The sequence below is a fragment of the Saccopteryx bilineata genome, chromosome 4 (genome assembly GCF_036850765.1).
Source record: "Saccopteryx bilineata isolate mSacBil1 chromosome 4, mSacBil1_pri_phased_curated, whole genome shotgun sequence".
Classification (NCBI taxonomy): domain Eukaryota; kingdom Metazoa; phylum Chordata; class Mammalia; order Chiroptera; family Emballonuridae; genus Saccopteryx; species Saccopteryx bilineata.
In genome coordinates this window covers 267,704,237-267,719,030 of record NC_089493.1, presented here as the reverse complement: position 1 = coordinate 267,719,030, position 14,794 = coordinate 267,704,237, and the positions used below count along the sequence as shown (strand labels likewise).

Below are 14,794 nucleotides of genomic sequence, written 5' to 3'. Positions count from 1 at the left end.
GAAGAAACCAAGATGGAAACCCAGAAGAACTAGAGAAGGACTAGAAGAGTGCAGCGCTAAGGAATCAAGAGAGAAGTGAAGTCCATTGGGAAAGTGACAAGTCAGCACTTGTATGACCTTGACAGTGAATGTCTCACTCCAGTCCCAACCAGGAACCATCCTCTAGATTGGGCAACACAGAGGCCAGTTTCTTTAACAACTCAACATTAATTTCAGTACTCAGTTTTACAAAAATCTTAAGCATCAAATACAACTTCAAATACAAAAGCAACTGTACAAGTCAAATGGAAAGCCCAGGGTATTCAAATGTTTTGACCAAGACCCCAGTAATGAATATCTTTACATCAAGATCCAGGGCACACATGCACAGACACACACGCATGCATGCATGCATGTATGCACACATATACACACACGGCCAAAATTAAAGTTTCCTGAAACAGAAAATATGAGAGTAACTCACCTGTACTATGGGCAACACTCTATGCCATTCTCTATTCAACTTTTTTTTAATGCTAGTCATGCCCCGCTAAACTGATCTCACCATGCACTCACAGGTCATGCCTATAGACTGGAAAATATTGACTTGGCCATCCAGAGCAGAAGTCAGAAAACTGACCCATTCCTGCCTTTAGCCTTGGTTGGTTTCACCTGTTGGTTGTTTACTTAAATATTGAATTTTATGTCTTCAGGCAGGTCTCCCTTCTCCAGAACCATTTCCAGGGCCTCATATCCAGCTGTTTCACACATTTATGTTACTTGCCTGGCCCCTGAATGCATTTCTTTTTGGGCCTTCTAGATCTCTAGATTCCAGAAAGATGTCTCACATATGCTAGTCACATTGCAGGCACTAGGGAATACAGCAGGGAACAGACAAAAATCACTGCCTTAATGGAGCTGAGATTCTAGAAGAGAGACAGAAAACTAAAAAAAAAAAAAAAGTAAATATAAACTTTACTACAGGGTAATAAATTCTCTCATGACAATAAAATAGGGGATCAGCATGCTCTAAGATCAGCACGCAGGCGTCACACCCTCTGTGGAAATGAGGGAACCTACTAAGGTTACTTCTCCCCCTAACAAAAAAAGGGCTGAGATGTAAAGGAGCACAACCAGAACTTCCCTCAAAAAGAGAGTTCCCAGCCTGCCCATCACATTCCCAAATTAGTCTGCCAAATGGCAAAGCATCAGTAACTTTAACCCAGATAATTTCAAAACCAGTCAGCCATTAAGGGGAACCATTGAAGGATATGGTCACCGGCACATTGGCCCTGGGGTGGGAAGCCTTTCGAATGTATTTGACTTTTTCCCAGTTGGGCCTTCTAAGTCCCTATCAGCCCCACTCCCACGGGATAAACGCCCCCTTCTTTGGCTCTGCACACATAATCCCTCTCCACGGGACTCCTGGTGACTGAGCCTGCCTTATCTCTGCCTCTCCTCCCTCACATTTTCCGCTCCAACAAAGCCAAACACAGCACGATGGAGGCTTTCACGCTTCTGTGCCTTTGTACACGCTGTTCCTTCTGCCTGGAAGGCCCCTGGCCTCCATCCCCGTGCGCCCCCTCCCCCTCCTCGGCGAGCTCCCATTCATCCTTCAGAACCCAACCTGGATGTCCCCTCTTCCAGAAAACCCCCTTAAACCTGTCGGCTCCATCTCTGTCCCGAGCGCCCCTCTCTGTTTTTCTTCTCTGCACTGTAATTACCGGTTTCTCCAAATCTCTCCCCTCCCAGACTCGGGCCTCCTCCAGCGCTGGAGTTGCGTTGGCTACTCGCTTGACCCCACAGCGCCCAATTCTGAGCACTGAGTGACAGAGCTTGCACCTAGGTTCAGGCTGGCTCGAAAGGCCCCATTTCTGCCCTCCACCTCTGGTGGTCCCGCGAGGGCCCACAATCGTGCATTTCCCTTGCACCAAGCCGACCCCTTACGCGGCCGCCCAGCCCTGACATCAGCAGCGGGCAGCGCCAGGCAGAGCACGACTACAAGTCCCGGCACGCCCCGCCGCAGCCGCGCATGCCCAGCGGGCCAGCGTTTGAGTGGCAAGTTGTTTGTTACAGCGAACACCAGCTGCTCTCCGCGCCGGGCGCCGTGCGCCGCCGCTCCGCCAGCGCTGCCGCCCTCGCCCGCCGCCCTCCGCCCGCGGCCCCTTGCGGCTTGGCGGGCCTCTCCTTTGTCCGCCCGGGCCCGCCCGCCGCCGAGCTCCTGGTCCCCGGGCCAGCTGCCCGCGGAGCTCGGTGCCGGCTGGGTGCGCAGGGGGCGGGGGCTGTGGCTCGCCCCCCGCGGATGAGCCGCCGCGGAGCGCGGGCGGACGATGGAACTCCACATCCTGGAGCACCGGCTGCAAGTTGCCAGCGTCGCCAAGGAGAGTATCCCGCTCTTCACCTACGGCCTGATCAAACTTGCTTTCCTGTCCTCCAAGACCAGGTGAGCGCGCAGGGACGCGGCGCCGGCCGGGGAGAGACAAAGAGGCGCACCCGGGCGGCTGTCCTCGCCGCCGCCGCTCGGAAAACAACTTCGAGCCCCGGGGAGCGCCCCCGCCCCACCGTTCGCCTTGCTTTTGACAAAGCCACCCAATCTGCCCTCAAACGGGGTTCTTCCAGCCCGACCCCCCCCCAGATGCACCCCCGCCACTGTCTCTCTCCATCTCAGTCCCCTCCCTCCCTGCCCCTCCCCGAGATCTGGAGGGCCGTGGAGGCTGCAGTGACGAACCCGTGAATGAATGAACGAACGAACGAATGAATGAAAAACAGGTGTGGGGACGCTACAGTGGAAAAAACAAACTACCAGCCCCCCCATCCCCCAATCCCTCGGTTGGGCCGGCCCCCGTCGCCAGGGCGCGGGGGGGGGGGGGCGGGAGGAATTCTGCTGAGCGCGGCTACCGAGAGCAGAAAATCATAAAATCATTAGTGGGTGTTTATCTCAAGGTGCTGCAAGGGTTGCTGACGGTGCGGGGAGCTGGGGAGGGCAGGAGAGGGGTTGCGGGTGACGGTCGCGGTGGTTTTTAATCCTTAGGGTCCGGTAAGGTGGGAGGGGGCTGTTTTGCTGAACCATCGAAGGGGGAGGAGCAGGCGTGTTTATGGCTCTGCCTTTAGGCTGGGCTTGGATGCTGCAGGGGGGAAAAATAGTTGAAGGCCTTGGGAGGTTGACAAAAAACAAGTTTGATTTCCCCAGTGTCAGGTCAGGTCTGACTTTGTGAGCCCCTGTAGAGTGTTTTGTTTTGTTTTTAAGGAGCCCGAGCCCAGTGGACTATAAGCAGGAGCCTCTGTAACTTAAATCCCTTGTTTACCCACCATTGTGACTGTTTAAAGGGATGAAGTTGTTGCTGGTTGGGTTTTTCAGAGGCTGAGAGGCAGAGGTTGTTCTCTCTCGCTCAAAATGAATGAATAAATTACAGGTCAAGGTTAATGTTAAAATGACAGACCCCCGAAACTGCCCCCTAGGGCTCTGAGCTCAGGGGAGCTCCAGGGCTGCAGGGAAATAATTCAGTCCGAGCCTCCTATCTGCCTGGTAAAGTTTTTGCTTGGAAATCACACTTTGATGTGTGTGTCTGAGCAGGGAGCTCAGTCCCGCCATTGTTTGCGAGATGGAACAAGATCTGCCAGTGGCATCTTGTTTACTTTCTTCGCTGCTGCTCCGGCTGCTCGGTGGGGTATGGAGGGTTGAAAGCCTTGTCTTTGCTGGGCCCTGGCTCCTTTGATTGCAAAGGTAATTATTAAACAGGTCATCTGAAAACAAAAGTCCACAGCTCAGATTCTGAATCTCCCCTCTGCTCCCCACCCACCCCCTTTGGCTGTTGACACCCACCATCCTACATCTACCTGCCCTCTGTCCCCCACCCGGTGCCCTGTCTGGAGTTCCAAGGCTGGTGTAAGAGAAGGCAGCCTTGTTTTTCCAACCCTTGGCCCTCAGCCCCGGGCAGCCCCCTGGCTGATTTCTCGGCTACCATTCAAACTGGAATGATGACTCAGGCTGCGGCTGTGCGGAGTCTGGGTGCCAGGAGGAGGGGGCATTGGAGGGCTTCTTAGAAAGGCAGAAAAGGGCCACTTTTTCTGCCCCATTTTCTTTGTGGAGGGACTGGTCCTCTCCCAACCCTACCCCAAGGTCCAGTTTGGAGGATTCATAGATAGGCATGGGGATGAGCCCTGCTGTCCTGTCTTAATTGTGGAAAACCTACCCCTCAATGGGTCCAGCTTCTCCCTCTCCTGTAGGAGGCAGATCTAAGGCCCAAGTGATGGGTCCAGTCTGAATATGACTCAGAGGTCAAAGGTCATCTCTATGTCTCCAGGGTCTGGCGCTAAAAGGTGCTCAGTTCATTTGTCAAATGGCTGAAAGCTGCCTCCTGGCACTCCTGGCATGGACACTGACTAGCTTCAGGTTGTGACAAGCCCCCTCATTGCCTGCCTGCATGACCGTGGCAAGGTCCCGTTCGTTCTCTGGCTCTCACTTTGTTCATCTGTGATAAAGATAGCACCACTTGGCCTGCTAGTTTTCAGAGAGCTGCTCTGTGTGTAGAAGGGAGTGGTTGTAGAAATAGGCTTTTTAGCAAGTATAAGGTGTAGTGGAGTGTGGATATATGATTTAAGCTATTCTCGCAATCCGTCATCCAGGAAGAATTTTTTATCCTTTTTGGGTTTTTTTCCACCAGTAGCCATCCAAGCCCTGTGTCATTGTCTCTACCCCATTCCCAACCTGAGATCAGCCCAGCCTAGATCAGCATCCTCCCCCAGGGGCTCTGTGCTGCCTGTTTGCAGGTTTTCAGTCCCTCCCTTACAGGGTCTCCTTCCCATAGCATTTAGTCCTTTCCAGAGTTAGCTCCAGAATCCTCCTCTTTATTTTGATTTTTTTTTAAAGATTTTATTTATTCATTTTTAGAGAGAGAGGAGAGATAGAAAGAGAAGAAGGGGGGAGGAGCAGGAAGCATCAACTCCCATATGTGCCTTGACCAGGCTAATCCGGAGTTTCGAACCAGCAACCTCAGCATTCCATGTCGTCGCTTTATCCACTGCGCCACCACAGGTCAGGCCCAGAATCCTCCTCTTTAGCCTCTCTCTGGCAGACACTCTGCTGATTCACAATTTTATCCTTCCCTTCACATCTCTGTGCGCTTTTTTTATTTTCCACATCTCCACCTGGAACCCTTTCCCCAGTAAATTCCTGTTCAACCCTCAAGATCTAATGATACCACTCTGGAACTTTCCTGAAACCCCTTTCCCTCCACCCCCAACAGCCTTAGTCACTTCCTCCCTCTGGTGCCTACCTGGGTGGAGGCTTGGGGAAGAATATGGCATTGGTAGGTACTAACTCTGTGTAGGGCTGCAGCTGGGTCCAAGAGATGCTGAGATACCCTGCCCCTTCCTCTGCAAAACCCAGAACCTTGTGGGAGAGAAGGACAGAGGTGACCACAATACAGCAGGTGGAGTGAGGGAAGGGGGGAGTCTGCTGGGGTTAGGGGTGTTGCAGGGCTGCCTGAGGGAGGCAGGGAGGCTTCCTAAAGGATGTGGCACTGGATCTTAAGGCTTTAAAATAGGAATCAATTAGGTGGAAAAGGGGGCCCTGATCCTAGATCCTGCACATACCCTCGTCCAACTCGGTGAATTAGGTTTTACACCTGTTTTACAAAGGACTCTGAGGATCAGAGGTTAAATGACTTACTCAAGGTCATGCAGTAAGTGGTAGAGCCAGGACTTGACTCTACATCTTTCCAGCTTAAGCTCAGAGGTTTGCTATTTCAGGTTGCAAATGATGCCCATATGCAACAGTTATGTCTAGCTCTTCTGTATGCAGCTTTGGGAGCACAGAGTGGCACCTGCAGGCTTTCTGTATCCCTTCTGCACTGTCTTTGTGGGCCTTGCTTGTCCCTCTTTACTCCCATCTAAACTTTCTGCTTCCTGACAGCCCAGCTCAGATGGTCCCTCCACTTAACCTTTCATCACTTCTCAACTTTTATCGGTAACAGCATATTGTTTGCTTATTTTATCTCCCACCTAGATTATACCCTTTATGTTCAGAAGCTTTTTATGCATCTTTTTATCTATTCTCCCCACCCCACACTCCAGTACTAGAAATAATACAGCCACTATTGATTTCATTGTCTATCACAAAACAGGTAAAGACTCTGGGTTTGGAGAAGCCAAGTGCCTTGCTCAAGGTCACACGACTGGAAATTAACAGAATTGGGACTTGAACCAGGTTCTCTATCCATTGTGCTTGGCACACTGATTTGTAGACACTTAGTAACTGCCTGTTTGATAGATGTCCCACTCGTGCACAGAGTGACCCAGATTTCAGCCAGAGTCTCTTATGAGTGCTCTGGGGGCTGGAATAGCGTGGCGCACAGAATCACACCTGGAGAAGCGAGGCCCGGTGCCCCTGCCCAGCTCTTTGCCTTAACTCAGGGGAACATCTTGGTATGACCAGAATAGGGAGCAGAGGCCAGCAGAGTGCACTTATTCTAGGCACAGAGCTGGATGGCAAGACCCTGAGTAAACAAAATCAAAGCTGTCCGCAGAGCTTCCCCTCGACCCTGGGGACCAACCTGCGTTCTATAGCCTGGCTGAAGACCCACTGCAGCCCAACCCCCCTTTCTCCCCAGCCTCATCTCCCATGGCTCCCAGCCATCTAGATCCACACACCCATATACCCTGCGGTGTTTCTAGTCTCATTCTTTTGTTCTGTCTGCCTGGAATGTTACTCTTTGCCCTACGCCCCTTGTCCACCTTCTCATTCTTGTAGAGTTCATTTTAGCCACACCACCTCCAGGAAGTCCTCCCTGAGTACACAGCTGAGCTTAGACCGTTGCTCTGGTATGATGGGCTTAATCTCAAGACAATGAAATGTGCCCCACCGTGGACTTTCAGCAGGATGCCTTGGGCTGCAAATAACAAAAAGCCATGACTGAGCTGGCTTAAACAATAAGCAGTGTGAACCTTGCATGATGGGTTATAAGTCAGGCTGATCTAGGGTTGGTAACTTAAAGGCTTGATGATGTCATCAAGGACCCATATCTTCCTGTCTTTCTGTTTGACCATCCTTGGCTTGATAGTGTGGCTCCCTGTGGAACAGCGGGGGCGACTCAGGCCTTAAGGACAATCTGGAGGAGAGCTAGTGGAGGGAAAGGACTGTTGTCTCAAGGTGTCTCTGAGAAAACCTTTCCAGGAACACGCCCCACTCCTGCACAGATTTCCTCATCTCAGGGATCAGACTGAGTCACGTGAGCATGCCTGCACCAATCACATGCACAGGGAGTGAGACCATCATAGACTAGTCAGGATTCACTTCTGCAGCTGGGGCTTAAGGACACTGGGTGGTGGAGGCTAGTGCCACCCTTCTGGGCTTGGATTTGCTTCTCTGCAACCCTGTAAGGCAGCGGTTCTCAGCTTGTTCTCAACAAGCCATCGGAAAATACATAATGCATATCAGGTATTTACATTCCGAATCATAACTGTAGCAAAATTACAGTTATGAGGTAGCCACCAAAATTATTTTTTGGTTTGGGGTCACCGCAACATGAGGAACTGTATAGCGGAGTCACGGCATTAGAAAGGTTGAGAACCATTGCTGTAAGGCAAAACTGGGAACAGTTAATAAGTAAAAGCAACAAGGACAGCTCCAAGGTGGCTGGATTGTTCCCCTTTTGCAGATGAGGAAACCGAGACACTTGAGTGCCCCAGGACACACGGAAGTGGCAGAGTTGTGATTCCAACCCAGGAAGTCTGGTTGTAAAACCTATCTTGATGTCTGCCGGGCCAAGCCTAAAAGCACAACAGTTTGGGTACACCGTCCTCAGGGGCCACTCAACAGAGGTGTCACCAAGAGGTCATAGCACTGCCCCCCCCCCCCAGCAAGGAAGGGGAGGGTGGGGGTGCAAGGTCATCATTCTGAAACGTATTCAGGTTCAGGCAGCTGAAAGTCCCCATGGTGAGTGTTCAGTAATAAGCACATGCCCACAGAAACACCAGTCCTGCAGGTCTCCTGTCTAGCGGCCTCCAGGACAGTGCAAATACTTAGCACAGCCAGAGCCCTCGAGGCAGCAGGAGCAAAGGCCTGGAGGCTGGAAAGAGAAGGTGTAAGCAGAGTGCAGACTGCCTTGTGGCCCACTGGTGACCACAGCATGGGGTTGGTGCAAACGGGTATGTTTGTTCATGCGGTTACCCTGCAGCATGTACCTGCTGTGCCTAGCCCATTGGGAAACACAAAAGGAACTTCTGTCCTGTGGGGGAGTGGGGGGTTCTCTGCCAAAGCTGGAGGGTGAGAGGCCCAAAGGCCCGAATGGAGGGGAGGACCTCGACAGCCTCTGGAGCTGGGTAGAGGCCATGGGGCCCAACCTGGAGGGGTCAGAGTTCACTCTGAATCCCTGGCAGCAGCTCACCTTGCTCAAAGCCCTTCTTGGACTGTGCCCTGCTCCTGGCTGACTTGCCTTACCTGGCACTGTAACTATTTCTTGATCTGACTTCTGCCCTCTCTGGTTTTGTCCTGTCTCTACACCACACATGCCCTATTTTTAGAGTTAACTCCGCTAGTTTTTAAATATCCCAAATTCTGTGACACTGTTGCCTTCAAAAGCTGGAGCTCCCCTGCCTTTAAGTGAAGTCTGGATTAGTGACTCTTCTAACTGGTAGGCAACAGAAGAGAGGCTGCAAGGCTTCTGCGACAAGGGTGTTAAAGGGAAGCTGCTGTCTGGTGTGTCTGTTTCTGTCTGCCGGTCTCTCTCTCTCCTTCTCAGATCCCCTGCCCTGAGGGGAGCTAACTGCCATGTTGTGAGGACACTCAAGCAGCCCTGTGGAGAGACCCACAGTGGAGTGGAGCTGAGTCCTCCCACTAGCAGCCTGCCTCTGTAGGAGTCACCCTGACAACAGATTCCCCCCTCCCCTCCCCCCCAGGCAAGCTTTCCAGTGGCCACAGCCCCAGGCAGCACCTTAACAGGTGACCTCAAAAGAGACCCCCGACCAGTTGAGCCACACCCATATCCCTAACTCATAGGAACTAGAAGAGACATAAAAGTTTGTTGTTTCAAGCCACTAAGTTTTCGGGTAATTTGTTGTGCAACAGATAGCTGCTAATACAGTGACTCTCATCCTACTGGGGACACTTTGGGGAATAACAGGGAGCACTTAAAACAATTGCCCTGGATAACAGGGGAAACCAGACAGCTCTCACAAGTTTTAACCTCACGCAACTCTTCCTGGAGTCGGTACAGGCATCACCCTCTCTGGGAAGCTATCCTGGGACGGGGTGAGGGGCTTCCTGGGACCCATGCCTTGGGGTGGAGGTTGGTGTCTTTACCCCAAGTGCCCCTCCAGCCTCAGGACCAGTGCTCCATGGTACTGACTTATCTCTTGTAGATCAAAAGAGGCCATTGTGAAGGACTGAATTGGTCTCTTCTGAGCCTGCACACGCTGACAAGTTTTTTTCTTATAACAGACCTCTGGTTTGAGGAGCTGGCCCCGAATAAACCAGCCTAGTCCCACCAGAGCTGGAGCCGTCGAGTCTGGTTGTCCCGGGCCCTCTGCGGTCCCTTCGCACAGGAGGCAAGCCCACAGAGCTGTCCGGGAGCTGACAGTTCACCCAAATGTTTAGCCACTCTGTTTGCTGTGCATGTGTTCAATTAAAAATTCTAAAGGGAAACGCACCTCTAGATGCCTTGCATTTGTCCTTAATACAATGTATTGGACATACTATGACCTGTGGGATACGAGCTTAAAAGCGTGGGTTGTATCTGTCCGAGTGCATTCATAGCAGCAGCATTCCCAGCAGCCAAAGGTGGGAACAACTCAAGTATTCATTGGCAGATGAATGGAGAAGCAAAATGCAGCAGATACATACAATGAAATATTATTCAGCCTTAAAAAGGAAGGGAATTCTGGCACATGCCATAATATGGATTAACCTTGAGGACATTATGCTAAGTGCATTTAGCCAGCCGTAAAAGGACAAATGCTGTATGATCCACTTACACAAGGTACCTGAAGTAGTTAAAGTCATAGAGACAGAAAGCTGAGGTCGGGTGCCAGGAGCTGGTGGGAGAGGGGAGTAGGGAGCTGTGGGATGGGCATGGAGTTTCTGTTTTGCAAATAAAAGGGGTTCTGGGCATCGGTCGCACACAGTGTGGCTGTATGCACTACTGAACTGTACGCTCAGAAGTGGTTAAGGTGGCAAATTTTACATCATGTATATTTTACAAAAATTTCAGAAAAAAAGGCATGGTGAGTGCAGGCCAGTGAGCAAGGGCAGCGTGGTGACAGATTAAAATTAAGGGACAGACTCACAGCCAGCAAGATAACATTCCTCACAACTACCCTGATCGTATAGTACGGTTACCGGCCCCGTTTTACAGATGAGGAAACTGAGGCACTAAATAGTTCAGTATTTTGCCCAAGACAGTTTTGCCCAAAACAGTAAGTGAAGAGTAAATTTTTTTAAAAATAACAGCATTATTGAGGTATAATTCACCTACCATTCAATTCACCCTCTTAAAAGTTTACAATTCGGTAGCTTCTAATATATTCATGTAGTTGTACAACTGTCATCACTGTCTAATTCCAAAACATTTTCATCACCCTCAAAAGTCTACTCATTAATTAGTCATTCCCCGTTTTCCTGCTCATCCCTAGCCCCTAGGAAGAGTAGTCTGCTTTCTGTCTTTATTGATTTGCCTGTTCTGATTGTCTTATATAAATGGAATTATGCAAAATGTGATTCTTTGTGACGGAGTTTTTCACTTAGAATGTTTTCAAAGTTCATCCATGTTGTAGCATGTATCAGTACTTCGTTCCTTTTTATGATCGAACAATATTTCATTGTATAGATATACTTCCTATTGTTTATCCATCCATCGGTGGACATTTGGATTGTTTCCACACTTGAGCTGTTATGAATAATGCCACTGTGAACATCTGTGCACAAGTGTTTGTGGATGTATATTTTATTTCTCTTGGGCCATACACCTAAGAGTGAAACTGCTGGGTCGTGCAGTAACTCTGTTTCTAACATTTTGAGGAACCGCCAAGCTGTTTTACACAGCAGTTGTGCCACTTAACAAAGATGAGGAGGAGGAATTTGAATCCAGGGCCTCTGGCTGCAAAGCCTGTGTTCTTAAAGCAGCACCTGGTTGGTTTGGGTAGGAGCCTGGAGGCCCTTTCCAGCTGAGTGACTACAGTCTGGGCTGCTGAACCTCTGAAGAGTCGGTGTCAACCCAGCAGACAGGACTGGGGGGGGGGGGTAGCATGAATAAGGCACCTGGCCCACAGAAGGCTTTCTCCTGTAGTCCTAGTACAGAGGAGGCCAGGAAGGGTCGCGTTTACAGGGGTTCCAGTGGCTCCTGGGGCCCTCAGAAACCACTCTGTGTACCTACTGTTTCTCACCCACCTTGACTAGGTGGGTGCTGGAGAGGTGGGCCCACCTGGAGGCCCTGGTGAGGTGCCAGTGGGGAGGGGAGGGTCCCTCACTGACCCAGCCTCAGTTCTGGGCACTTGAGCTGAGGCTGCTGGGAGATGAACAGCTGTGGGAGGAGGGGAGCGAGGTCAGGCCTTCCTCTCCTCCTCCTACACAGGCCCCTGGCCCGGGTCCCCTCACCCTGGGCAGGAGCTAGGTGCTTATTTTCAAGATAAGGTTACTTCTGTCAATGGCTGCCTCTCGATGAAACCAGGCTGGGCCTCCTGGATGCTCTGCGGGGTGCACCTCTCACCCTCAGGGCTGCTGCTCCGGGCCTGCCTTCCCATTGGTCCCCTCCCCACCCCTCCCCTCTTCTCCCCACCCCACCTCACGATTGACTCCCCTTCTTGAATGGGAGAGGCGGTGTGTGGAAATTTGCTCTCAAAGCTCAGTCTTTTTCCTTCAAAGCTCAAAAGCCACTGATGCACTGACTGATAGGCTGGATTTAGAACAAAGCGTAACCTCAGAGATCTTTTATGAGAGCCTACTATGTGGCAGGCCACGCTGGGGCTTTCCGGCGTGCTCCCCTCACCAGGGGTCGGTGGGAAGGAGGGGTTGCCCACAGCAACAGAGAGGAGAGACAGCCGCTCAGGAACCTGCCACAAGGCACGGGCAGACAGGGAGCAGATTGGGGGTCAGGCCAGCTTCCCACTCCAGCCCTTCCGCCTGTGGCCACTCTGCTCGTTCCCCTGTTAACTCAAGACAGAAGATCTGCTAAGGGCCATTTTTCAGGGACTGTGCACATAACAGTAGAGAAAGCATGTGTTTTATCCAGAGCCTGCCACTTACCAGCTGTGGGACTGTAGGCAGGTTGTTAGGAGCCTCAAAGGAGGCTCAGATTCCTCCTTAAAATGGACATCATAATATTGACTTCTTTGGGTTGTAGTGAGACTTAGCTGGGAAATTTTATGTCAGAGACTTAGGGGTCTGACACACAGTGAGTTGGTTATTTGTATGAACTCAGCGGATGTTTGTTGAGGGCCAGAAGGCCCTAGGCTGGGTGGCCATTGTTGGCAAGGGATCCGTGGTGGCCTCTGCCCCCACAGCGCTAAGTCAGTCCTGCGTCAGAATCATTGGAAAGGTCAATCTGATAGCTGCAGGGTGGAATAACTAATTCAGGTTGTTATTTGACGAGGGGAGTTTTTTCAGATTTGGGGGAGCCGTGGGGAGCTGCGTAGTCTGGCCTGAGGTCCTGGGGAGGGGAAGCGGGGTCTGCAGCGGCCCACTGAGAGCCGCTGGTCAGAACCAGGAGCGCTGGGGTCCTCGCATTGGCCCTTTAATGGTGTGAGCTGCCTGCTCCCAGCAAGGCCTTGGGGGCCATCTTCTGTACCCCACCCTGGGGAGCTCTGCCTGGCTGCTGCTTGGACACCCCAGACTTGGCCCAGACCTGCCCCCAGCCTCCTCTGTGCCCACGCATCCATCTCTCTCCCGCACACTCAGCCTACCTCCCGGCCCTTTCTCTAGTCCCCCACCCTGCCGGCACCTCGACTGCTGCTTCTGTCCCCCCTCCTTCAGGCCCCTCCCCGCCCCGATGGCCCTCAGGAGCAGGGCCTCTGCCCCCCAGTCCCGTCCTGCTGCGTGTGAACTGCTCAGGGATGGAGTCCGGTCCCTGCGTGTGGCCCCTGAGGCCCTGCCCTGTGGCCTCTGCCTCCCCAAAGCCCTCCCTGCCTTCTCGTCTTTCATTACTTCATGCTTGCTCCCCCTCCCTCTGCACTGGCCCTTACCCTCTTCTCTGACCAGGACACCCTCTGATTTTCCCCAGGGTTCCTGCCACCTGAGATCGTTGCCCTGGCTCTTCCGTGCACAAGTGGTGCCACCACCTGCGCTCGTCCCTTCCGTCTCTGAGCCCTGCCGTCCTGGCTGTGAGACGGCCTGTGGTAGTGCAAGGCCGTTGTGTTTACAGCCTGGAAGGCTTGGCCCAGGGAGAAAGGGTGTCTCTGTCTGACAGGGTGGGGCTGTCTGCCATCAGGGTTGGCTTGAACATCATCCCTCCCCAGGATCCCTGCAGGGAGTGGCCCTTCTCCGTGGTCCTCTTGGCACCAAAACTATGTCTGTACTCTGATTTCTGTGGGACATTTTAAACGTGGTGTCGGGACAGAGACAGTCGTCACCCCGGCTGTGAGGTGTGATGCAGAGTAAGCCATAGAAGTTGGAAGAAGCAATCCCATCCCATTCTTCTCAGAGTTGGAATTGGGAGTCTGCAGTAGGATCTAGAACACTGAAAGGGGTGGGGAGAGGTTTAGAAGGATCCTTGAACTCTGCCGCCTCTTACCCGCGTTCGGGGTGAGACTGGAACAGGGCGCTCAGGGACAGGATATTCCCCCCACGCCTCCCCTATCCCACCCTGACAGCCAGGGGCTGTCCCCTTCCCTGGGACGATTCCCCCTTCCTCCCCTGTTGGCCCCTGGGCCTCCAGGTGAACTGTCTCAACCACTTAGGGCTTGGCCCCAGGCAGGTGCACTGGCGGGTGAACTGCCTGGGAGAATTCATGCACCCACCAGGCTGGACCCTGAGCTGAGCAGTCCTTTTGGGATGGGCCGTCCACCTCATCATAATTGGGAACGTGCAGGCTGGAGAGGCATTGGGAGGTCCACCTGTAAATGACAAAGTGCCCCACTGTCTCCTCAAGCCAGGCACTGCAGCCCCAGTGGGTAGCCCAGGGGTAGAGAGAGAGTGCAGGGCTTTAGGACACTGAAACCACATTTTTTTTTATCTGCTCTTCCCTAAATACTCCAGCATAGTTCTATTCAGAGACTCCCCAGTTAACTTCCTTCTAGCCATCACCCTCACCACCCTCCCCCCCCCCGTCCAAATTATCCCAGTTGAACTGCCTCTGCTTGTCAGTTTCCACTGAAAAACAGAGGTGATAGCACCTTATAATAGGACTGTCCCAAGGGTGAAATGAGATCGTGCAGATAAAGTGATAAAGTGCTTGGGTCTCTACCTGGTCTAGAGTCCAAGCACGAAGGGGCTATGGGAGATGGGGGCGATTGTGACCCCACAGTGTCCACCTGTACTGCGGGCCTCTTTGCACACCCCACTTTGTACATGCTGCTCAAATGCCCATGAAAAATCAAACCATTAGAAAATGGCTTGATTGCCCTGTGTTAATGCCCCAAGGAGTGCTGGTTCTCAAAAGACGGGATCCCTGAATTTTTGCATAAAAGGAAAGATCTTGCATCCCCCGCCCACACCCCATGCACACATGTCTGTCCTGTGAGGGCAGGTTTCCTCCACACCTCATTCCTTCTCCCAGGGAAGGGTTAAGGAAGGGCCCAAAGAAGTAGTGCGGGTGAGTTTGTGAACAGGAAGACTGCATCCAGCCCTCCCAGGGCTTGTCAGTCCCCCTGAGCGGGAGTCAGGCCC

General features: G+C 52.3%; 1 protein-coding gene across 1 annotated transcript in view; it reads left to right on the top strand.

Moving 5' to 3' along the window:
• The first annotated feature begins 2,050 nt into the window (after window positions 1-2,050).
• CASTOR2 (cytosolic arginine sensor for mTORC1 subunit 2) overlaps window positions 2,051-14,794 on the top strand; it is a 52,951-nt gene continuing 40,207 nt past the window's right edge. The window contains exon 1 of the mRNA XM_066274624.1: window positions 2,051-2,422. Within this exon, the coding sequence (XP_066130721.1) occupies window positions 2,310-2,422 (113 nt within the window). The 5' untranslated portion in view covers window positions 2,051-2,309. The remainder of the gene's footprint in view (window positions 2,423-14,794) is intronic.